Source organism: Lithobates pipiens, unplaced genomic scaffold, assembly GCF_037356315.1.
Source record: "Lithobates pipiens isolate NorthernLeopardFrog02 unplaced genomic scaffold, aLitPip1_a1.2 Scaffold_23, whole genome shotgun sequence".
Taxonomy (NCBI): domain Eukaryota; kingdom Metazoa; phylum Chordata; class Amphibia; order Anura; family Ranidae; genus Lithobates; species Lithobates pipiens.
The window spans coordinates 96,656,377-96,681,813 of record NW_027507785.1 but is presented as its reverse complement, the minus strand read 5'-3'; the positions used below and the strand labels follow the sequence as shown (position 1 = coordinate 96,681,813).

Below are 25,437 nucleotides of genomic sequence, written 5' to 3'. Positions count from 1 at the left end.
AGTTTTTTTTGCTCAAAAATTACTTAGAACCCCCAAACATTTTATATTGCTTTTTTTCTAACACCCTAGAGAATAAAATGGCGGTCATTGCAATACTTTTTTTCACATCGTATTTGCGCAGCGGTCTTACAAGTGCACTTTTTTGGAAAAAATTCACTTTTTTGAATAAAAAAATAAAAAACAGTAAAATTAGCCCAATTTTTTTTATATCGTGAAAAATAATGTTACGCCGAGTAAATTGATACCCAACATGTCACGCTTCAAAATTGCACCCGCTCGTGGAATGGCGTCAAAAATCTTCATAAGCGACATTTAAAAAATTCCACAGGTTGCATTTTTTGCGTCACAGAGTAGGTCTAGGGCGCTGGTCGTAAAGTGGTTAGTAAAAGTGTGACCCAAAAAGGCCTTGCCCTCTTTTCTCTCTTGCCAACACTCTAGGCACCTGCCGTTTTTGGTCTTTTCCACCGTTTCATAGAGACTTGGTCAGGTGTCTACTCCACTAAGTTCATAGAAGGGAAACAAAGCACAAAATGCCAGCACAAGTCGAAGGAAACAAAACGTTTATTATTTCATTATTTATTTATAATTTTATTGTAAAAGGCTAAATGTCTTGAAAGTGTTTAGGGTGAACCCATAAAGATGCGTTATGAAATGTACACATAAGTGCACTGACATATTCCTATTTCCTCCCACACAAACATATAATTCTTTATATTTGTGGCTAAGCTAACCACTGTCACGCTTCCTTCCTCCTATGCAATATTTGCTACGTTCTGAGTAACTCAAGATTCTAACATACAGAGCAAACAATGCCAGACCAGGCTATAGATAAACCCTGGGATATAGTGAGCCCACATGCACATTTGTTTACATGGCTTTTTCTTAGTCCAGGAGAAGAGATAAAATATATACAGTATCTCACAAAAGTGAGTACACCCCTCACATTTTTGTAAATATATTATATCTTTTCATGTGACAACACTGAAGAAATGACACTTTGCTACAATGTAAAGTAGTGAGTGTACAGCTTGTATAACAGTGTAAATTTGCTGTCCCCTCAAAATAACTCAACACCCCTAAGTGAAAATTTCCAAATTGGGCCCAATTAGCCACTTTCCCTCCCCGGTGTCACGTGGCTCGTTAGTGTTACAAGGTTTCAGGTGTGAATGGGGAGCAGGCGTGTTAAATTTGGCGTTATCGTTCTCACTATGGTCACTGGAAGATCAACATGGCACCTCATGGTGAAGAACTCTGAGGATCTGAAAAAAATAATTGTTGCTCTACATAAAGATGGCCTAAGAAGATTGCCAAGACCCTGAAACTGAGCTGAAGCATGGTGGTGGTCAAGACCATACAGTGGTTCCACTCAGAACACGCCTCACCATGGTCGACCAAAGAAGTTGAGTGCACGTGTTCAGCGTTATATCCAGAGGTTGTCTTTGGGAAATAGACGTATTAGTGCTACCAGCATTGTTGCAGAGGTTGAAGGGGTGGGGAGTCAGACTGTCAGTGCTCAGACCATACTCCACACACTGCATCAAATTGGTCTGCATGACTGTCATCCTAGAAGGAAGCCTCTTCTAAAGATGATGCACAAGAAAGCCCGCAGTTTGCTGAAGACAAGCAGACTAAGGACACAGATTACTGGAACTGAGGAGACCAAGATAAACTTATTTGGTTCAGATGGTATCAAGGGTGTGTGGGGGCAACCAGGGAAGGAATACAAAGACAAGTGTGCCTACAGTCAAGCGTGGTGGTGGGCATGTCATGGTCCGGGGGTTGCATGAGTGCTGCCATCACTTGGGAGCTACAGTTCATTGAGGGAACCATGAATGCCAACATGTACTGTGACATACAGAAGCAGAGCATGATCTGATCCCATCCCTTCAGAGAGTGGGCCGCAGGTCAGTATTCCAACATGATAACGACCCCAAACACACCTCCAAGACGACCACTGCCTTGCTAAAAAGCTGAGGGTAAAGGTGATGGACTGGCCAAGCATGTCTCCAGACCTAAACCCTATTGAGCATCTGTGGGGTATCCTCAAATGGAATGTGGAGGGGTGCAAGGTCTCCAACATCCACCAGCTCTGTGATGTCATCGTGGAGGAGTGGAAGAGGACTCCAGTGGAAACCTGTGAAGCTCTAGTAAACTCCATGCCCAAGAAGTTTAAGGAAAATAATGGTGGCCACACAAAATATTGACACTTTGTTCCCAATTTGGACATTTTCACTTAGGGGTGTACTCACTTTTGTTGCCAGTGGTTTAGACATTAATGGCTGTGTGTTTAGTTATTTTGAGGGGACAGCAAATTTACACTGTTATACAAGCTGTACACTCACTACTTTACATTGTAGCAAAGTGTCATTTCTTCAGTGTTGTCACATGAAAAGATATAATAAAATATTTACAAAAATGTGAGGGTGTGCTCACTTTTGTGAGATAATGTACCTTGAAATCACTGTTGCAACAAATAAAGTATAGTAAAATATATACTATTTAGACATGATTGTGGAACAGCTGATACAAGCTCATAACGGGCCACAAATACCTTCACATTGAAAGATGTGGCCCTTTGTGGAGTTACCAGGCTACCTGTGCTGCCCTGATCACAAAGAGATACAAGTTTTCACCGAAACCAGTCATTCTCTGCTGTCATGTCATTACGTTTATGTGCAGTTCAGGTGTAGTGACACCTTTATGCTACAATTGTAGATTGGGTGCATTCCAAAATAGTAGGTGACCTTGTGATATGGCAGGGTGCTGTAGAGGCCAGCAATGGCTGCTATTGTTGTGGTTAAATGGCAAAGTTTTGGAACCACAAACAGGCCCATTCATTACTGATGGCTGATAAAGGATTCTGTTTGCGGCTTTGATGCATTATTTTTATCAATGTGAATAATACAAAGCTCAACTTGAGCAGTTTGGTGTGCAGGTGACACTTTTGCAATTACATTTATATTATGGTCCCCCTGCTGCCCTTCTTCCCAGTTTTATAATCACCTGTTCTTAATCCAGCAAAATATTGTTTACTACATCATTGATGCTTATCAATACTTTTCTGGATGGGTCTACACATGATCTCTGCACTCTTGATTCATTCCTCGCCTGATGAAGGAGCCTATTTGTAACATTTGAAACATCAGTGGTTTTATCAATGTGACTAATAAAAAGCTCAACACGAGCAGTTCAGTTTGCAGGCGATACTTTTGCACATAAATTTATATTGTAATCTCCCTACCACCTCCCTTTTAGTCTTGTACTCGCCTGTCTCCAATCCAGCAAACTATTGCTGGACTACATCATTCTTCCTTGTCAAATATTTTCCTGGCATGGCCCATGCACAATCTCTGCACGCTCAATTCATTCCTATAGATTATGAGCTTGAAGTATGAGCTTGTATTTGGGGGCTTCATAGGAAACCCAGCTAAGATAATGTTGACAATTGGCTCTGCAATCTAGTTGGGGGATTTTCACTGCTCTCACCACATCAAGACAATGTAGTAACTTTTCTTCCCTGGAACATGGTTTTGGGAAAAACGATGGCAGGACAATATCTTGGTTCAGGTGAAAACCTGAAACCACTTTTGGGAAAAAGTCTGGACGAGGACGTAACACCACTCTGTCCTCATGAATAATCAAGTAGGGCTCTTTACAAGAAAGAGCAGCCAATTCCAAAACTCTCCTTGCTGAGGATATAGCAATCAAGAACACCAGCTTCCTTGTCAGAAGGACTAAGAGAATATGTTGTATCGGTTCAAATGGCTGTTTTTTTAATACTGACAAAACTAAGTTCAAGTCCCAAGGGCTCAAAGATGATTTAATTGGCGGATTAATCCGCATCACCCCTTATATAAAACCCCAGAATAAAGAATGTATAGCAAGTGGTCTTTGAAATAAGATCAATAAGGTTTCGACTTGGCCCTTAATAGTACTCAAGGTCAACTTCATCTCTACCCCTAATTGTAGAAAGGCAAGAATTCTGCCTATGATATACCTCTGAGGGTGCCAACCTATGGATTCACACCAGGAAGCATAAGCCCTCCAGACTCTATAATATATAGTTCTGGAAGCTGGCTTCCTTGCATTAATTAAGGTTGAGATAACTGACTCGGAAAGCCCACGTTTCTTCAGAATGTGGGTTTCAATAGCCAAGCAGTTAAATTTAGCACTCGTAAAGTAGGATGGAATATTGGCCCCTGTGAGAGCAGGTCTGGCCTTAGTGGAAGGGACCATGGATCCTCCACTGCCATCTTTATGATTTTTGCATACCATGACCTTCTGGGCCATGCTGGTGCTACCAGAATTACCAGCTTTCTTTCCAGCTTGATCCTGCAAAAAAGTTGTGGCAGCAACTGAATAGGGGGAATACATAGTTCTCAGTGAGAACTGATCTCACAGGGTCACCAACGCATCTCTTCCTCATGCGAGTGGATCCCTTGTCCTGGACACAAAGTTGATTAACTTCATATTGAATCTGGATGCTAGAAGATCTACATCCAGAGTCCCCCATCTTTGGCAAACAGCCTGAAAAATGTTGGGGTGAAGAAACCATTCCTCCGGGAATAACTGCTGGTGACAAGTAGTCTGCTTGTCAATTCTCTACTCCCGGAATGAAGACTGCTGATCGGCACAGAACATTCCATTAGAATATGGTTCACCTCTCTCTGTGTTGAGAGACTCTTGGTGATTGATATAGGCCACAGCTGTTGCATTGTCGGATTGGATCCTGACAGGACAATCCCTTAACCTGGAAGTCCAGGCCTTCAGAGCCAGACGCGCTGCCCAAATCTCTAGCATGTTGATGGGCAAGACTCTTTTGGGTTCTTGATCACTCTCCCTGGACAGTCTTCTCTAGTACTGCTCCCCAGCCTGAAAGGATGGCATCTGTCGTTAACACTTTCCAGATAACCTGTCTGAAAGATTTTTTCTTTTCAGCAGATTCTGGGTTAGTAACCACCAACTGAGGCTTGGGGACAGCCGCATTGGCAAGTCCAAAGTTGGATCATTTTGTTCCAAGCAGACAGGAGACTGTTTTGAAACAGTCTCGAATGGAACTGGGCATAGGGAACTGCTTCGAATGAAGCCACCATCTTTCCTAACAACCTCATGCAAAGTCGAATGGAGGGATCTCCTTTTGACCTGACCATGCACACCAGCTCTTGTATGGAGTTGATTTTTACCGGAGGCAAGAACACCCTTTTCTGGGCTGTGTCTATGATCAGGCCCAAATACGCCAGATTTTTTTTAGCGGCTTTAAGGATGACTTCTCTAGGTTGAGAATCCAACCCAGACTTCCCAGGTAACTGGTTGTAATGCGTACACTTTGCTCCAAATGAGCCACGACTGGTCTATTAGCAATAAATCATTGAGGTACGCCAAGACTGTTATGCCCTGTGCCGCTTAATCTGGCTAGAGGTGGGGCCAGCACTTTTGTGAACACCCGGGGTGCTGTAGCTAGCCCGAAGGACAAGGCTAGAAACTGAAAGTGCTGCTGTTCTACTTCGACTCGCAGAAACCTTTGGTGAACTGGAAATATAGGGACATGCAGGTATACATCCCTGATGTCAATGGACGCCAGAAGTTCTCTTCCTTGTAGGATAGAAACTACTGACCTGATCGACGCCATGTGAAAAAGGGGCGGATCTTCACGAACTGATTTAGATTCTTTAGATCTAGAATGGACATCTCCATTTGGTTTTGGTACCATAAAAAGGTTTGAATAACACCCCAAACCTTGCTCTTTTCTGGGGAACTGTATGATCACCCCCTGAGCCAGTAAACAGTCTAATGCTTGAAACAGAGATTGCCTTTTCCCTGGATCTTTGGGAACGTTTGATCTCTGAAAACAAGATGGTGAAAACTCCCGAAATTCTACTTTGTATCCTAGAGACACCGTGGAGATGACCCATCTGTCCTGAATTTCATCTTGCCAGACTTCTGAGTATTGCAGAGTCTTCCCCCCACTCTGGCAAGGGGGGGCACCTCTTCATAATGAGGCTTTAATATTCTGCTTTGCAGATTTCCGGCCCCAGGTCTTCTTTTGTGCCTGACCCCTGAGGAGGCCGTTCCCACTGCCTAGAGGCGGATGCCCCTGGTGCAGGAGAAAAAGTCAGTTTAAATGAAGGAAGTTTATACTTTCCTTTGACTGGCAAAAGAGTACTCTTGCCACTAGAAATCGTTTGGATGTATTTATCCAAATCATCCTCAAATAGTCGATCCCCATGAAAGGAGAAACTAGTCTGAAGCCTTTTGCAAGGTGCTTCGGCTGACCAATTTTTTAACCAAAGGATGCTACGCATGTGTACTGGCGCAAGTGCAAGGCGGGATGCCTGGTGAATAGAGTCTTACATAGCGTCTATGGCAAAGCATAATGCCAAATCGCTGGCCTGTTGTGCAGGGGACTCCTTAAAGTGGTTGTAAACCCTTACAAACCACTTTGACCTACAGGTAAGCCTAGATTACCTCTCGTGTGCATGCGCAGGAGTGACGTCATCACTGCTCCGGCGAATCATAGCGCCGGAGCAGCGAGACCCACCAAGAAGATGGACGCTCAGAACTACAGGGGACAGAGGTGACTTCACTGGCTCCTGTGTCAGGTAAGTGACACATAATGGACTACTATGCGATTCATAGTAGTCCATTATGCTTTACCTTTGCAGGGAATCAAAGAGGAAGTAAACCCATCAGGGTTTACTTCCTCTTTAAGGGCCTCTCTGAACTGGTCCTTTAGGGACTGACAGATGCCTTTTGCAGTGACTGCAGGCTGAGTAACGGCCCCTGCCAAGGAAAAAGAGAATTTTAACAGGAATTCCAACTTTTTATCTGTTGGATCTTTAAGAATTTGCACATTGTCTACTGGACAAGTTAAACATTTATTCACGCTGGAAATCGCAGCGTCAACTGCTGGTACATTCCATCTTTTGGTGAATTTCTCCTGCATGCGATAGAGAACTGAGAGTCTCTGGAGGGAGAAAGTGCTTATCCGGGTGATCCCATGCAGCACAAATAAGCTTTTCTAGTAGTGCATGGACTGGAAACGCATGAAAAGGCTGTAAAGGTTTTAAAGAAGAAACCAAAATTTCAGCTGACTCTGTTAGGGGTAGAATGAAAGTGGAATGAACCATCTCCGTAATAGTTTGTACCAGCAATCTCTCAGATTGCAAGGCTGAAAAAGGTTCAACTGTTGTTTCGTACAACATTAGTGCCTGATATCACATATGCGCTTCTGTAATTATCAAATGTTCCCATAGACACACTCCTAAACCTTGTGGACAGCCTTCCCAGAAGAGTTGAAGTTGTTATAGTTTCGAAGGGTGGGCCAACTCAATATTGAACCCTACAGACTAAGACTGATATATATATATATATATATATATATATAAAACATACATACATACATACATACATACATATACACATAGCACCCCATATTGACATAAAAACACAGAATTGTTGACATTTTTGCAGATTTATAAAAAAAAAAAAACTGAAATATCACATGGTCCTAAGTATTCAGACCCTTTGCTGTGACGCTCATATATTTAACTCAGGTGCTGTCCATTTCTTCTGATCATCCTTGAGATGGTTCTACACCTTCATTTGAGTCCAGCTGTGATTGATTATACTGATTGGACTTGATTAGGAAAGCCACACACCTGTATATATAAGACCTTACAGCTCACAGTGCATGTCAGAGCAAATGAGAATCATGAGGTCAAATGAACTGCCTGAAGAGCTCAAAGACAGAATTGTGACAAGGCACAGATCTGGCCAAGGTTACAAAAAAAATTCTACTGCACTTAAGGTTCCTAGGAGAACAGTGGCCTCCATAATCCTTAAATGAAAGACATTTGGGACGACCAGAACCCTTCCTAGAGCTGGCCGTCTGGCCAAACTGAGCTATCGGGGGAGAAGAGCCTTGGTGAGAGAGGTAAAGAAGAACCCAAAGATCACTGTGGCTGAGCTCCAGAGATGCAGTCGGGAGATGGGAGAGAGTTGTAGAAAGTCAACCATCACTGCAGCCCACCACCAGTCGGAGCTTTATGGCAGAGTGGCCTGACGGAAGCCTCTCCTTAGTGCAAGACACATGAAAGCCCCCATACAGTTTGCTAAAAAAACACCTGAAGGACTCCAAGATGGTGAGAAATAAGTTTCCTTGGTCTGATGAGACCATGATAGAACCTTTTAGCCTTAATTCTAAGCGTTATGTGTGGAGAAAACCAAGCACTGCTCATCACCTGTCCAATACAGTCCCAACAGTGAAGCACGGTGGTGGCAGCATCATGCTGTGGGGGTGTTTTTCAGCTGCAGGGACAGGATCACTGGTTGCAATTGAGGGAAAGATGAATGCAGCCAAGTACAGGGATATCCTGGACGAAAACCTTCTCCAGAGTGCTCAGGACCTCAGATTAGACCAAAGGTTTACCTTCCAACAAGACAATGACCCTCAGCACACAGCTAAAATAACGAAGGAGTGGCTTCACAACTCCATGACTATTCTTGAATGGCCCAGCCAGAGCCTTGACTTAAACCCAATTGAGCATCTCTGGAGAGACCTAAAAATGGCTGTCCACCAATGTTTACCATCCAGCCTGACAGAACTGGAGAGGATCTGCAAGGAGGAATGGCAGAGGAACACCAAATCCAGGTGTGAAAAACTTGTTGCATCTTTCCCAAAAAGACTCATGGCTGTATTAGATCAAAAGGTGCTTCTACTAAATACTGAGCAAAGGATCTGAATACTTAGGACCATGTGATATTTCAGTTTCTCTTTTTTAATAAATCTGCAAAAATGTCAACAATTCTGTGTTTTTCTGTCAATATGGGGTGCTGTGTGTACATTAATGAGGAAAAATGAACTTAAATGATTTTAGCAAATGGCTGCAATATAACAAAGAGTGAAAAATTTAAGGGGGTCTGAATACTTTCAATCCCCACTGTACATACATATACACACAGTATCTCACAAAAGTGAGTACACCCCTCACATTTTTGTAAATATTTGATTATATCTTTTCATGTGACAACACTGAAGAAATTACTTTGCTACAATGTAAAGTAATGAGTGTACAGCTTGTATAACAGTGTCAAGATACTTTGTGTGTGTGTGTGTATATATATATATATATATATATATATATATATATATATATATATATATAAAACATACATACATACATACATATACACATAGCACCCCATATTGACATAAAAACACAGAATTGTTGACATTTTTGCAGATTTATAAAAAAAAAAAAACTGAAATATCACATGGTCCTAAGTATTCAGACCCTTTGCTGTGACGCTCATATATTTAACTCAGGTGCTGTCCATTTCTTCTGATCATCCTTGAGATGGTTCTACACCTTCATTTGAGTCCAGCTGTGATTGATTATACTGATTGGACTTGATTAGGAAAGCCACACACCTGTATATATAAGACCTTACAGCTCACAGTGCATGTCAGAGCAAATGAGAATCATGAGGTCAAATGAACTGCCTGAAGAGCTCAAAGACAGAATTGTGACAAGGCACAGATCTGGCCAAGGTTACAAAAAAAATTCTACTGCACTTAAGGTTCCTAGGAGAACAGTGGCCTCCATAATCCTTAAATGAAAGACATTTGGGACGACCAGAACCCTTCCTAGAGCTGGCCGTCTGGCCAAACTGAGCTATCGGGGGAGAAGAGCCTTGGTGAGAGAGGTAAAGAAGAACCCAAAGATCACTGTGGCTGAGCTCCAGAGATGCAGTCGGGAGATGGGAGAGAGTTGTAGAAAGTCAACCATCACTGCAGCCCACCACCAGTCGGAGCTTTATGGCAGAGTGGCCTGACGGAAGCCTCTCCTTAGTGCAAGACACATGAAAGCCCCCATACAGTTTGCTAAAAAAACACCTGAAGGACTCCAAGATGGTGAGAAATAAGTTTCCTTGGTCTGATGAGACCATGATAGAACCTTTTAGCCTTAATTCTAAGCGTTATGTGTGGAGAAAACCAAGCACTGCTCATCACCTGTCCAATACAGTCCCAACAGTGAAGCACGGTGGTGGCAGCATCATGCTGTGGGGGTGTTTTTCAGCTGCAGGGACAGGATCACTGGTTGCAATTGAGGGAAAGATGAATGCAGCCAAGTACAGGGATATCCTGGACGAAAACCTTCTCCAGAGTGCTCAGGACCTCAGATTAGACCAAAGGTTTACCTTCCAACAAGACAATGACCCTCAGCACACAGCTAAAATAACGAAGGAGTGGCTTCACAACTCCATGACTATTCTTGAATGGCCCAGCCAGAGCCTTGACTTAAACCCAATTGAGCATCTCTGGAGAGACCTAAAAATGGCTGTCCACCAATGTTTACCATCCAGCCTGACAGAACTGGAGAGGATCTGCAAGGAGGAATGGCAGAGGAACACCAAATCCAGGTGTGAAAAACTTGTTGCATCTTTCCCAAAAAGACTCATGGCTGTATTAGATCAAAAGGTGCTTCTACTAAATACTGAGCAAAGGATCTGAATACTTAGGACCATGTGATATTTCAGTTTCTCTTTTTTAATAAATCTGCAAAAATGTCAACAATTCTGTGTTTTTCTGTCAATATGGGGTGCTGTGTGTACATTAATGAGGAAAAATGAACTTAAATGATTTTAGCAAATGGCTGCAATATAACAAAGAGTGAAAAATTTAAGGGGGTCTGAATACTTTCAATCCCCACTGTACATACATATACACACAGTATCTCACAAAAGTGAGTACACCCCTCACATTTTTGTAAATATTTGATTATATCTTTTCATGTGACAACACTGAAGAAATTACTTTGCTACAATGTAAAGTAATGAGTGTACAGCTTGTATAACAGTGTCAAGATACTTTGTGTGTGTGTGTGTATATATATATATATATATATATATATATATATATATATATATATATATTTATTATACACACACACACACACACACACACACACACACACATATATATATATATATATATACACACACACACTAAAAATTATATATGGTATTATAATTTGCATACCGTATATGAGCCTTAAATGTTTGTAAACACAACTCTTTGGCCAAATCTAAATGTCAAAAAATATCACAACTTATTAAATACCAACCTTGAGGTTTTTCTAGATTTGACTTCCTGATTGGCAGTGCTTTTGCCCGCGGCTTCTTTCCAGCTTGCTGAATACATGGTATTGGGCTAGCGTGCTGAGTCTTAATGAATGGACTTAATTCAATGTGACACTTGACTTGAAAAGTTGTACAGCCACAACCTGAAAAGAAACACAAACAAATGTAGCAATTTCATCAGCTGATCTAGTGGTGAGTCTATGGTCATCGATAATCTGAATGATCACTGATGTGACCATACAGTATCAATTATTAATGGAAACGAATGCCATACATTTCCCCAATGTAAAACAAGTATATATTTTAAAACAAAGTAGCTCTTTATATATATTTTGGAATACAATGCAACTTTTTAAATATAATCATTATGTCTGCCTGATCTTTCCCTATGCTCTCAGAGCTACCATCAAGGGCTTAGGCCAGTGTAAGCTACATCTTTACTGCCAAATCCATAAGTGGTGATTTATGGGCTGCAGTGCACTCATTAAATCACTGGAGATCACAAACTGCCAGACACAGGCAGTAGCTTCATAAGTTTAACTGTGATGTAGACAGAACATATCTCCAAACTAGGTCTGAGAACAGGAACAGCAGTGGGGATCTTCTTGACAGGACTGAATTCACCATTAGGTAAAACAGGGTTTGTGCCTATAGGCTGCAGAAGTAAAAATCCTTTTTTTTGTTGTATAGTGATGGGCCATTCATTTTTTTACTTATCTTTATAAATACAGTAATTTTTACAAGCATATTCGCACACTGACATAATATTTATGGCTAGGTTAGGACAGTTAATACAAAAAAATAAAAAATAAAATGTTGTGTAGAAGAGATTAGCAGAGGCGGTTTACTTTACATGCCCAATTTTTGGCAATTACATGCTCCAGTGATGGATATCCAGCATTGCCCCTGTTTCGTATTTTATTTTCCACAATGTCGAGAATCACATGTACTGTAAGATAGTGAAAGGCAGGGCCTAAGTAAATTAATGCAGGGGCTGTCTGTTAGTGCATTGCTGCTCCAAAATTTTTCATCTGCTCTATGCTCCTATCACTTCCTCTACAAAGTACAACAGCATTCCTCACCACTGCGATTTGTTTGCTATTCTACATAGTCAAAAACACGTTTCGCTTTAAAGAGATCCTGTCACATCATTAAACTATTTTACCAAAGCATATCTGTAAAGAGACTGAATACTTGCCACTCTGTGTGGCCAAGGTACTGAAACATGTTCTGTTGCTGGGAAATGGTCAACTGAAGTCTGCTGGGACAATTCCAGTAGTGTTGACCTCTGGTGTCCCCGACAGGCCTCACTGGTTCCCCCTGCTGACCTTCACGATCATTATCCATGTACAGCAGTGCCATGGAGGTCAACAGGAAGAAATGGGGAACCACAGAGACTTCCAGAACAGTTTGCCTGTGGATTATGGGTAGCCATCACGTTTCAGTGACAGAGCAGCGTTCATCGGTGCATGTAGCAGGAAAACTAAGGCCGCGTACACACGGGCGGACTGTCCGCCCAACTAGGTTCGTCAAACAGTTTGACAAACAGTCCGTTCAAAATTAGCACGAACGGACTTGACCACACACGACGAACGAACAGTCCGCTGAAAACTTGCGCGATGACGTGAACGGCACGTACGACGGGACGAGAAATTCGAAGTCCAATACACTGCAATGCAACCTTCGCCGTGTAAATTCTTTCTGAGCATGCGCGAGACTTAGTTTGTCGAACAAGCCTACACACGAGCGGACTGTCCGCTCAAACCAAGTTTCAGCGGACAGTCTTACGGAAATTCCGAAAAACTTTGTCCGTCAGACTGTTCGCTGAAACTGTCCGCTGAAGCCCACACACGAGCGCACTGTCCGCTGAAACACTGTTCAGCGGACAAAGTTGGGCGAACAGTCCGCCCGTGTGTACGCGGCCTAAGAATTCAATTTCTTCGATGCAGGTTTGTGCTTTTCTTAAATTGTTTAATGATATGACATTCACATGAGCGCCCTCCATTATGATGGATCAATCAGACAGAAATCGATGTCATATATATGACTTCTGTACTTATGTTTTTTCCCTCCCATGATGTGATGGAGGAAAAATGTACCTATGCAATCCCTATGGAAAGCTGTAAAATGGCAGGGATCGGCCCACATCCAGCCTGGTCTACAAAAGTTGACCTGGTTGCAAATTTATCAGTCCAACGATTCGAAAATGACCCGGATTTAAACAGACACACATCTGCTTACATCTGGCTTCCCATAGGGATTAAGGTTGCAGTCCTTTTTCGATCTGTCTAATCATGGGACAATAGCAGGATGACAGAATGCTCTTCTGAAAGGGGCCTTAAGGTAAACGCTATAACAGTGACGGCGAACCTTGGCACCCCAGATGTTTTGGAACTACATTTCTCATGATGCTCATGCACTCTGCAGTGTAGTGAAGCATCATGGGCAATGTAGTTCCAAAACATCTGGGGTGCCAAGGTTCGCCATCACTGCGCTATAACAACTCAAATTTTTTGCTTTCTAAAAATACACTATACGGTCCCCTTAAAAATCTTGTGTCTGTGTCAGTACAGTCCCAGAAAGTTATTGCTTAGAGTAAACTATGCGCCACAGACCCCTTGTCCCTTCTCCCAGAGGGGTTACGTAAAATATGCAGTTTTTAACCAGAGATGTTATGACCTTAAACAAGCAATTTGCTCAGTAGCTGGAAAACGATGAGACAATGGGAGAGGTATTTAGGTCAGAGGGAAATGAGCTGCCTTAAGGATAATACAATGAACTTCTCATATAGAGCCTTGTGGCTTGCTCTGGACACCGCACTCTATATCAAGAGACACGATTCTGAATCTTCCCTCTGCAAAATGACAAGAATGTGAGCCACAGCGTGACCTGTGGCAAAAATGCAAGTGTTTATCTTATAGCTTAGAAAGCCATTCTTCTCCAGCCAAAGAAGGAATTAAATATGCTATTTTTTTTTACTTTCAAGGGCATGAGCTGGCACTTATTACATAAAAATTATGTCTACAGAATATTTCATAAACTTCTCAAAAATCAACTGAAACACACGGTTGGCCCGGCCTTGACTTTTGTTTTTTCATCATTCCATTTTGTGCAGTTTTTTGTTGACAGCACCCTCGTGTTCTGGGAACACCAAGATTCTGAGCCCGAGATTCCACAGGCCTGGAAATGACAATCCTGCTCAAAGTTTCTCTGGGGTCCAATTAGGCAAAGCCTTGATCGCTCAGTAGAAATTGTTGACGAGTTTCTCAATCCCCACTACAGTGTACAGAAGGTGTACAAAAAGCAAAGACTTCTTTTATTTTATTATTATTATACATGATTTATATAGCGCCAACAGTTTACGCAGCGCTTTACAACGTATGGGGGAGGAAGCACAATTACAGTACAGTTCAATACAGAAGGGCCCTGCTCATACAGCTTACATTCTAAAGGGAGGGGCTGGTTGTACAAAAGGTAATAGATGTGGGGAATGATTTGATGGGGGTGGCTCGGGGACAGTTGTTAAGTGGGTGTGAGATAGCCTTCCCCGAATAAGTGAGTTTTCAGGGATCTTCTAAAGATCGACAGGGTAGGGGCTGATTGGATATATCGGGGCAGGGAGTTCCAGAGAATGGGAGAGACTCTGGAGAAGTCCTGAAGGTGAGCATGAGAGGAGGTAACAAGGGAGCTAGAGTGCAGGAGGTCCTGGAAGGAGTGGAGGGGACAATTTGGGCAATGTCTGCAGATGAGGTTAGTGATGTAGCTGGGGACGATGTTGTAGATGGCTTTGTATGTTGTGGTCAGCATTTTGAATTTTATACGGTGGGGTAGGGGAAGCCAGTGAAGCCAATTAGTAAAATTTTAGTAGCAAAATGTTGACTCAACCATTACTTTATTTTTATTTTAAAGGGGCAAACACACACACATAAAAGAGCATACACACACACACACACACACACACACACACACACACACACACACACACACTAGCCCCAGTTCATAAATCTATTTTCAGCCCATATACTGTATATCATAGACCATTTCATACCACTGTTACCTGCGTTGGCATGCTTCAGTGACATTCATTATGCAAGCACCACAACCCACAGTAAGGCTAGGTTCACATATGTGCTTTTGTGCGCACACATCACAGGTACAACAGCCCATTTATATGAATAGGCTGCTGTACCTGCAAGAAACATAGGGAAAGAAGTCCCCAGCTCTTTTTTAAAAATGCATGAACTGCATGCAGTTTTGCACATGCGAAAATGCACACAGGTGCTAATGTGCAGGGGTGCCGTCACGTTTCTGTGTGGGTCAGGAAGGTATGCGATTATGCACATGTTCCCGACCCAGAAATGTGTGAACCTAGGCTTATATACTACTGCACTTTGAAGTGTGCCCCCTTACAAAAAATTCACCTTGCACCATTTTCGACCCATTGGGAAGTATTGGGTATAGCTCTCAACTGTCCCCGATTTCGAGGGACTGTCCCTGATTTTGAACAAAGTCCCTCTGTCCCTCTTTTGTCCTTCATTTTGGTCTGATCTATATAATTGTATATAAAATGCACTTATTTTATCTTTATCAAAAAGTGTATCCCAGTGCTAAAAAGTTCTAAATTACTGAATATATAAAATTTAAAAGCCAGTATGAAAGAGCCGATGATGTGGCTTTTTACCCATGTGATCAGCTGTGTCCGATCACAGCTGATCACATGTAAACAAGGAAATGACAGTTATCAGCTCTCCTGCCTCACACTGACTTTTGCAGCTAAAATGAATTAGCCTTGGATTTTTAACCCTATAATCAGAATTTATCGAACTTCTACTGAAAAACATATTATGACAACTAGATTACATTTAAGAGCAGCATACAATATGCCTAGGGTATAATCACAGTTTTTCAAGAGACAATATATGTAATCAGTTCCCTGATTATCAGTGCAGCCCAACAGTGCCCAGCAGTGATGCCAGTCAGTGCCCATCATTGATTTAAAAAAAAAATCGCAATAAGCGATTATTGATTGGTTTGCACAAAATTTATAGCGTTTACAAAATAGGGGATAGTTTTATGGCATTTTTATAAAAAAAATGTTTACTAGTGGCGATCAGCAATTTTTATTGTGACTGCGACATTATGGCGGACATGTCGGACATTTTTGACACATTTTTGGGACCACTGTCATTTATACAGCAATCAGTGATAAACAAACGCACTGATTCCTGTGTAAATGACACTGGCAGTGAAGGGGTTAACCAGGGGGTGGCAGTGGAGGGGTTAAGTGTGTCCTAGGGGCGTGTTACTAACTGTGGGGGGCTGGGCTGTGTGTTAGTGAACACTGATCTCTGCTCCAATCACAGGGAGCAGAGATCAGTGTCACTTGTTTCTAGGCAGAATGGGGAGATGCTGTTTACAATGGCATCTCCCCGTTCAGCCTCGCCGTGAGACGATCACGGGTATCCCCGCAGCGATAGAGTCTGTTGGACCTGCGACCGGACTCACGGGGGTCCCGACCGTCACACGCGCACGGGATGGCAGGGCGGCAATTACAAATGGACGTACCTGTACGCCAATTTGCCTGCCCATGCCATGCTGCCGACGTACATCGTCGTGCGCCGGTCGGAAGTGGTTAAACAAGACTAAAAGAAAGCTCTATTTGTGTGAAAAAGATTCTAAAGATGTAATTTAGGTACAGTGTTGCATGATTGCGCAATTGTCATTCAAAGAGTGATCGCACTGAAAGCTGAAAATTGGCCTGGGCAGGAAGGGGGTAAAAGTGCCCGGTATTGAAGTGGTTAAGGGGACGTGACAGAGTGACAAAGTGCATTGTCACTTTGGAAGCTGTTGCACTTTATATTGTTTGTATTGAGCACCACATTGGACTGATCACATTTTTTTATTAGCACTTCATTTGGGATTGATCATCTATTTTTGGATCTATTAGTATTTTTGCAATTTTGTTTCATTTCTTCGATATTATTGCATGGTCTCTCTGGAAGCTGTTGGTTGTACTTTATATTGTTTGTATTGAGCAAGCGCCATAATTATATATTGTAAGAATCTCTGAATAATTGTGTCTGTGGGCGACTAAGTACCGGTCCACACAGAGGCGACTTTGAAGCCAACTCATACAGCGTGACTTCAGCGCAGCTTGCACAACGACTTCTGTATAGAAGTCAATGCAAGCTGCTCCGAAGTCACCCCAAAGTAGTACAGGAACCTTTTGCTAAGTCACTCCTATTAGAACAGTTCCATTGCAATGCATAGCGTGCGACTTGTCAGGCGGTTAAGTCACCTGACAGGTCGCCCTGTGTGAACCTGCACTAAAGGTAACACAGTTTAGGCCTGTTTCACATATTTTGACACAAACAAATAATTGTAAGCTCACAATATCGCATCACATATTTCAGGCTAAAGCAATGGAGGCTTGTGATCCAAGTACTGAAGGCAAAAAAGGTGAACACATTACAGGTATAGATTTTTAGACTAGAATTATACAGTACAGAGTATTATATATATTACCTGCCGCTTAGTAAATTACTGCTTGGTGAATTATAACTGTAATGGTAAATTTAATCAGCTCTATACATAAGTAATACCCATATTGTTCCCAGACTTTTCCATCTTAAGAACTAAATTATTAGGTAGAGCAAAATGAATACGTATCCGCATATAGTCTTATAATTGACACAGAAAAAAAGACTTGTGTACGAAACTCAGGCTTATACTGCCTTAGACACCAATAAACAAGGATGCCCTTTTACACGGGTCCCAAACCTTTCCAACAAGCCTCATCCCTTTAGTCCAAACTATTTTGTCTTTCCTTTTTTATGAAAATTAAAACCAGGATGTTCGGCTGCAATTAAAATTGGTGGAAATTTACTAAAACCGGGGCACACAGAATCTGGTAGAGCTGTGCATAGTAACCAATTAGCTTCTAGGTTTTATTATCAAAGCCTATTGCCTGGTACACACAACGAGATTATCGGAACGAAGGACCGTCCGTTTTTTTTTTTTACATGCTAATCTTATATCGAAAATGAAGAGTTACAAACATTCTCATTCGACAGAATAAAAATTCTGAAGCGATTTAGGCTCCTTTTACACAGGCTTTCCGATCAGGTCCACCTGTCAGTTTTTCAGGCGGACCTGATCGGAGCCTCCATTCACTCCTATGGAGAAACGCATGTCAGTGGGGACATGTCCGCTGACACCCGCTGCTATCTGATTCTGTGTGTGAAATCTAGAAGGATGGAGACCCCATTTTCCATCTGTCTGATGGATGGGATTGGATGAAAATGGACAGGAAAGCAGGACTCTGACCGGTCCATCTCAGCACAGTTAACGGAGACGGACCGGTCATCCGTCTACTCAGCAGGGATTAGCAGGTCGATCCCCCGCAAGCAAAAACGGAGTCCGCTGGGCGGACCGACTGTGTGAAAGGACCTGTAATGTGTTGTAGGATATTTGTACTGTATTTTCTAACAACAACTGTACTGACTAATATCATGCGATCTAGTAACGTACGAGAAAAATTTTCGTTCTTGTCCCATCGGATAATAATCAAATGAACTCTTGTGATCGGCTCTCGAAAGCTGTCTAGTAACAATCAGATTATCTTACTATCACTTTTAAAGCTGTATTTTTTGTACGATTCTCTGACCATGTGTATGTGCCATAATTGAACAAGCTTAAATTAGAAGCTTAGTTTAGAAGTTAAGTGCACTGCTGCACCAGATTCGGTGTGTGCACCAGTTTTAGTAAATCCCCCCCCCATTGTGTCTGCTATATATACACATAACGAAAGTGTGATTGGCATATCATACTTAAAAGGACCTCATACACATGGTACAATTGTTGGCAGGGGATTGTCTGTTGCAGGGGCGGACTGACCATTCGGTCACTCGGGCACTGCCCGAGTGCCCGGGCCACTAGGTGGCCCCATCAGGTTTGCCAGCCTCAGTAAAACCAGGGACAGTATGTAAAAATCTGTGTTTTTTTTTTTACATCTGTCTTTGAAATGTCCCTTACCGACATCCTTTTGGTCTAAAAATCCCAGGATTATAGCTGCCCCACCTCTCCAGTACCTTCTCAGCCAATAGAAACATGTCTGTGTATACTGTGTGATTGTATAGTGTGTGTGTGTTTGTGTGTGTTTGTGTGTGTTTGTGTGTGTTTGTGTATACTGTTGGCCCCATAATCTCTGATTGCCTGGGGGCCCCATAATCTCCTATTGCCCAGGGGCCCCATGAGTTGTCAGTCCGCCCCTGGTCTGTTGGCAAACTGTTGTCCTAAAATCTTACTGTTAGTACATGCCTCTTGACAGTTGTTGTCCAACTTTCGACAAATGTTGGATGAAAGGCTAGTAAATTTTCAGTGGACAACGGTTTGACGTCAGATTTTCGTATGGTCAGTACACAAATACTGTACGTCACAAAAGTTGAAAGTACAACACGCATGCTCAGAATCAATGCTCACCAAACACGAAATTAGCAGAAGGGGCCAAAACAAAAGGGTGGCACTCAAGAGCTGAAATTCCTAGTAGTACATCACTACGTTCATGTTTGTGGCACAACACACTCCCTTTTGACAAAAATCAGATGCTCAGTTGGCCAACAATCGTAACGCTTTTTGCCCCATACACACTATTAGATTTTCTGCATGTTTTTATCTTAAGGTTTGACCTGATATTACATGGTTTTGGTAAATCTGAAGAGTTCCAATTTGTATGCAATCAGGCAGGTCCTTGCACTACATGGTTTTGGTATATCTGAAGACAAAAATCTGCAGAAAATATAATAGTGTGCATGAGGCTTTACTCTATTTGTCCTAAGGCCCATTGTCACTGGGGCTGAAAATAAGGGGAAAATTCTAAATTGTATGTTGTCACTGGAACAGGAAAATAAGAAAAATCTTACAGTGGGGATATTTGTTAGGGGCCATGCACACTTCGAGCAGAATAAAATGCCAGAACCTCTTGCAGAAAAGGCTGCAGTATTTTTTTTGTAGTAGCTCATATTGCCAGGACATTTTTTTCCTCCTATGTGCAGGACCTAGGTGTGCGCCTCTACCTGGCTGGTCTAAAGGGCTGGCCATCCGTCCATGCATGTGGATTAGGCTGGTGTAAATTAACCATAATCCAGGGAGCCCCGCTGCTGGTCCTTGGGTGGCTTTTGTCAGGGCCAACAGCCTTGTCTGCAGCCACTATGCATAGCCTGAGCTGCTCTGCATAACAGGTACAGTAATAACAGTAACACTGTCTGTTCACACATGGCAATAACCTGTTGGTGGCTTCTCGTGTTTGCTTTACTGTTGTGCCATTATGCTAACCCCCTCAAAGACCAGCATTTCCAGAGAAGGTAGAGGAGTTATCTGTGGATGACTACTGGGCCAGCCATGGCCTGTTGAGGTATGGTATATCCTTTTATATTTCTATGTGCTCTCCAGTTTTCCATAAAAAAAAAAAACAACAGGAGAAGCATTTTTATGAGGTCTACAATTGCCTTGGTTTGTGTACATTGCAGAATATTAGTGTAATTCTGTTGCAAATTCTGAACAAAATTTTTCATTATGTCCTGATTCCTGGCAGGGCAAGGTTTAGCTCATTAACCACCTGGTGAATTAGGGCTGTGGATGGAGGCTTCAGTCTCCCTCTAGCAGTGGTTCACCCCTTAAGGTTTGTCACTAAGCAAACTATTTTACTGCATTTAATTATTTTTATGGGCTGGTTTGTTAATTGGCACGCAAAACCCTGTGGAAAGGTTATCTATTGGTAATTACAAGTCTCAGAACAAACAGCATCAGGCTCTTCAGTAAAGAAGACATGGCTGAACCCTTTAAAAAGGTTTTCTGCACTGGCAATGAGAAGCTGCCTAGCCATGCCAGGTGAAACAGACCATTTTCTCAATTTCCGGATGGACACGACAGTATGTATCCCACTGACTTAAGCAGCCAGGGATAAGAATGACACATAACAGGATGTCACATTCAATAAACACATTGTCAATACACTCTAAAGAAGTGGTTTCTGCTCACCCTTTGAAAGGGCTATCTGCTCTGGCAATGAGAAGCTGCCTAGCCATACCAGGTGAAACAGCCCATTTTCTGAATTTCGAAATGGACATGACTGCATAAATTCCGCTTTGTTCAGGCAACCAAGGATAAAGATGACAACACCCAACAGTTTGTCACATTCATTAAGCCTGTGGTCAATACACCCTAAAGGAGTGTTTTCACTCACCCTGTGAAAGAGTTACCAAGCAGTCTCCAAGCCTTCCCAGGCAATCTGCTTCAGATTCTTCCAAAGAGAAGGCAGACAAACATGGATGCAAGAATGTTACCTTGTTTAAGCAACCCAGGATAAAGATTACGACAACACCTAACCGGTTGTCACATTCATTAAGCTTGTGGTCAATACACTGTAAAGGAGTCTTTTCCACTCACTCTGTGAAGGGGTCATATATGGTGCCAATGTGTAGTCTCAGAACCTCCTCATGCAAATTAACCCTTGTCAGCTTCTTCCCAAGTAGAAGTGAATAAACATGTGATTCCTACTTTGTTCAGGCAGACTGTGATGAAGATGACGGTGACCAAGTTGTCACAATTAAGCATATGGTCAATCAGTCTTCAATTCAGGGCCTTCTCAAGCCAATCAATCCTCTTCAGTCTCTTCTTAACAGTAAGACAAGGACGACCTTTGTCCAGATTGGTAAGGTTGGTGAAATTCCTTTGAGTAGAAGTGAAGCTTTGGAAATATTTTAAGTAACTCCAGAGGACAGTTTGACAATGCCCATAGGTTGGATGGATCAAGTGCTCGTTCTACAAAATTGGAGTATGCTGTCACAGGATGTCAAAGTTATGCCCTTTTGAACTGAAAGAGGTCCAGGGGTTGGGATCACCACTCTGGTCAGTGTGTGTCCCTTGTTGGATTGGCCATATACATGACCTTATCATAAGAAGATGTTGTGGCCTTAAAGGACAAACGCTATCACTGCAGTTTTCTTGATCGCAGAAGGTCAAGTCTAAATTTAATAGTGGTCAGTTTGGCTTCCTGCCTCAAGAAGAATGTCTGCTGAGTTAAAAGGAGACTTAAAAACTCAAGAGTCAGTTTCCACGCTCACGCTCAATCCAGAGAGCTTAGCGTCTGCATTTCTGGCTGGAAGTCCAGGAAAAACTGGGAAGCCAACGCATAAACCAAGAAGTCAGTAAAGAGTTCCACGTCTGGATGCTTTCTGTTATTTTGGGATTGTGCCACCCATACATGCCTTATGGGCACTATGTGGCTCCTCTATGGACATAGGTACAGCTTTGGTGATTGACATGTGGTCCATTAAGGAAAGCTTTTTAGGCCATATTTGGAGATCTTTCATCCTTCACGTCTCAGATTGAGCCATAGAAATTGCCTCGCTCTAGCAGCTCAGGTGGGCTCAGTTTAACTCTCGCTCCCGTTCAAGATGGGTTTCTGGAGCAGTGGCCTAAACTTATGGTTGAAGAAACTAAATTATTGCAATGTTCCGGGGTAAGCCCATCCTGGTAAAGTTGGGCAGCAACGACTGTGGCCTACATCTGGAAATAAGGCTCAGTCTCTCCCTTCTGAAGGAGGTTTCTCTAATTCTAGAATCTGTTCAAGTCAATCTTCTGCAGGTATCTGTGGCCTATGTGCCTGGTCAGAAGAATCTTCAGGCAAACTATTTGTCCAAGTACAAGTCTGGACGACAATGAATGGTCCAGAGTACTGCAAGTCTTTTGAGAACTAACAGAGCTTGGTATTTTTCTTCCAGAGGTAGACCGCTCACATCCCCAGTCAACACCAATTTGATGAAGTTCCATTCCAGGGCCCAGAATCTGCAAGCAATCAGGATGGAGGTGCTGGCTACATAGTGGATCTCAAAGCCAGATTATGCCTTTCTACTGCTCCCTCTGATTCTCAGCTTCCAGCTGAGGCTGTGGCGGGGGAAGGTGACAGTTCTGGTGATGATCCCAGATTGGTCGAAGGGGCCTTGATAACCTTTGCTCATCCTTATAAGTGTCAAGGATTGACTCCCTCTGTATGCAAGATCAAATCTTCTCCAAAGTCCCATTCATCCGGGATCCGACTGGCTCAGGCTGAAGGCGTAGGTGTAGAGAGGCAGAGGCTAATGGATTTGAATGTTCTGTAGATAATCTTATGAAAACGAGAAAGGATTGCGCTAACCGTGCCTATATCAGAATATGGTATAAATTCCCAGTATTATTGCTGATCAAGATTTTACGCTGGACTCTTCAGAAGTCTGTTCTGAAATGCCTGCATGCGTGGCTTCATTTAGGTCTATGCACAAGTATGCTATAGGCACACATTCACCAGCATACAGTGGGCATCCAACACCTAAATTATACTGTTTTTCAAGATGTAATTTGGTTGAAACCTCAAATTGTTTCCTAAATGGGATCTCCCATTGCTGTTGGACGTTATTGCATCAGATGCTTTCAATCACCCTCTCAGACACAATTTTTTTATGGTTTTTCCTTTTTATTTGGCCAAGTTGTTGTTGGGCAGATTAAATCATGCAAAGTGCAAATTGTGTCAAAAACACATCAAAAATGCGCTAAAAAAAAAACATACTACATGTGTTTTCATCACAGTTTCCATTGAAGTCTATTGAACAAAAAAAAAGCAATGTTTTGGGTTTAAAAAAAAAAAGAAAAAAGTCTGACCCTTTCCAAAAATGCAGAGGCTCAAAAATGCATTGATGTCAATGTGTTCCATAGGAAACATATTAAAAAACTATGTCCTGCATTTCTGCAAAAAGCATTAAAAAAAAAAAAAAAACATTGGTGCGAATGGAGCCTTCGGGTATTTTCCCCCTCTGCTAAGTTTTCAATGTAAAATTAAAAACACTGAATGCTCCTAAATGACACATTTATGCGCATTTATGAGTGTTTAGTGTTTCTTTATGCCTGTAAATTGCTGTCAAAAAGGCACTTATGATGTTTGTTTTTTTTCCCCTTAACTCTCCTCTTAAATTATGCCCCTAAACACATAGGATAACACTGAGCTGCTTCTACAAGCAGGAGAAAAAAATTGAAAAATTCCTGTAGAAGCAGCGTTTTAGAAGCCCAATGTGCAACACGATGAGATTATCAGACAGACAAATGATCGTCCGTTATTTTTGCATGCTAGTCTCATATCAAAAATGAAGAGTTTACTTAAGGGATGAAAATTCTCTTATGACAAAATAAAAATTCAGAAGTGATGTAATGTGTTGTAGCATATTTGTTTGTATTTTTGAATGACAACTGTATTGATTAAAACGAAAATCGTATGATCTAGTATCTTACGCAAAACATTTTCATGCTTGTGCCATCGGATAACATTGGATGAACTGTCGCGATCGGCTCTCGAAGGCTGTGTGCTGGGAATCCAGGAGGTTGTGAAAAGAGATTGTCAGCAGACAGGCAGCACTCACAACACGAAAGGATATTTTTCAAATATGCTTACATTGGATTGCCAAAAAAAATAGTTTGTATTGTTACAATATAGTGTTATAGGATGAAAATGTATGCTGTGAGCAGAGAAACTTCTTTAACAAAAGAGCTCAAGTAAATGACCTCTGGGGACAACATTGTTATATTGACGTCCTCATTGGTTCCTGACCCAGCTAGTCAACAATTTCATTGTTCATTTTTTCCCCACCTTTTTATTCTTGTAGTACAGATCAACCTCAATAATGGCAAGGTTGCCCCCTCTACACACACTATGTGCATGATGTCTGAACAATAGCAGTCATCTGCTCACACTTCTTACTTGCCAATCTTGACAAGCTGATCTGCGCTTGTTTTCCATTTCTCCTTTCCTTGGTTGTTCTCTACACCCCCTCCCATCCCTGGTTCCTTGGTTTTTGAAATATTATTTATACATATGGTAAATTGTTCTTTGCCAATGTATATACTGCGTAAGTTAATTGCACTTGACAACAATGCCAGATTATGGTCGATCTCAGTATGGTTGGCTTTACTTCTGATTACATTTTATTTTTTAAAGAAACACATCTGAACTAAAAGGTACTTTCACATATTTGCCTGGGGAGTTCCTTAAGACATTGCTTTGGTAAATGCAGTGGGCTGCTGTAGTATGTTAGTAACGCAGAGCCTGCTCATTAGTATCTAGTATAGATTCCGTTTTCTGTTGGTTGGAAAATATTGTAGACTCCCAGTCATTGATCCATGGTGGTCAGTGTAGAACGGTGTAGAGGGCCTATCACACTGAGCTGGAGAATTCGTTCATTTTTTTTTCCTGCTGTGAATCCTGATTGC

General features: G+C 42.0%; 1 protein-coding gene across 1 annotated transcript in view; it reads right to left on the bottom strand.

Annotated features, from left to right (window-relative positions):
• Nucleotides 1-25,437, bottom strand: part of FGD3 (FYVE, RhoGEF and PH domain containing 3) — a 372,251-nt gene that overhangs the window by 149,866 nt on the left and 196,948 nt on the right. Inside the window, exon 2 of the mRNA XM_077452088.1 lies at nt 11,127-11,285. Within this exon, the coding sequence (XP_077308214.1) occupies nt 11,127-11,285 (159 nt within the window). The remainder of the gene's footprint in view (nt 1-11,126; nt 11,286-25,437) is intronic.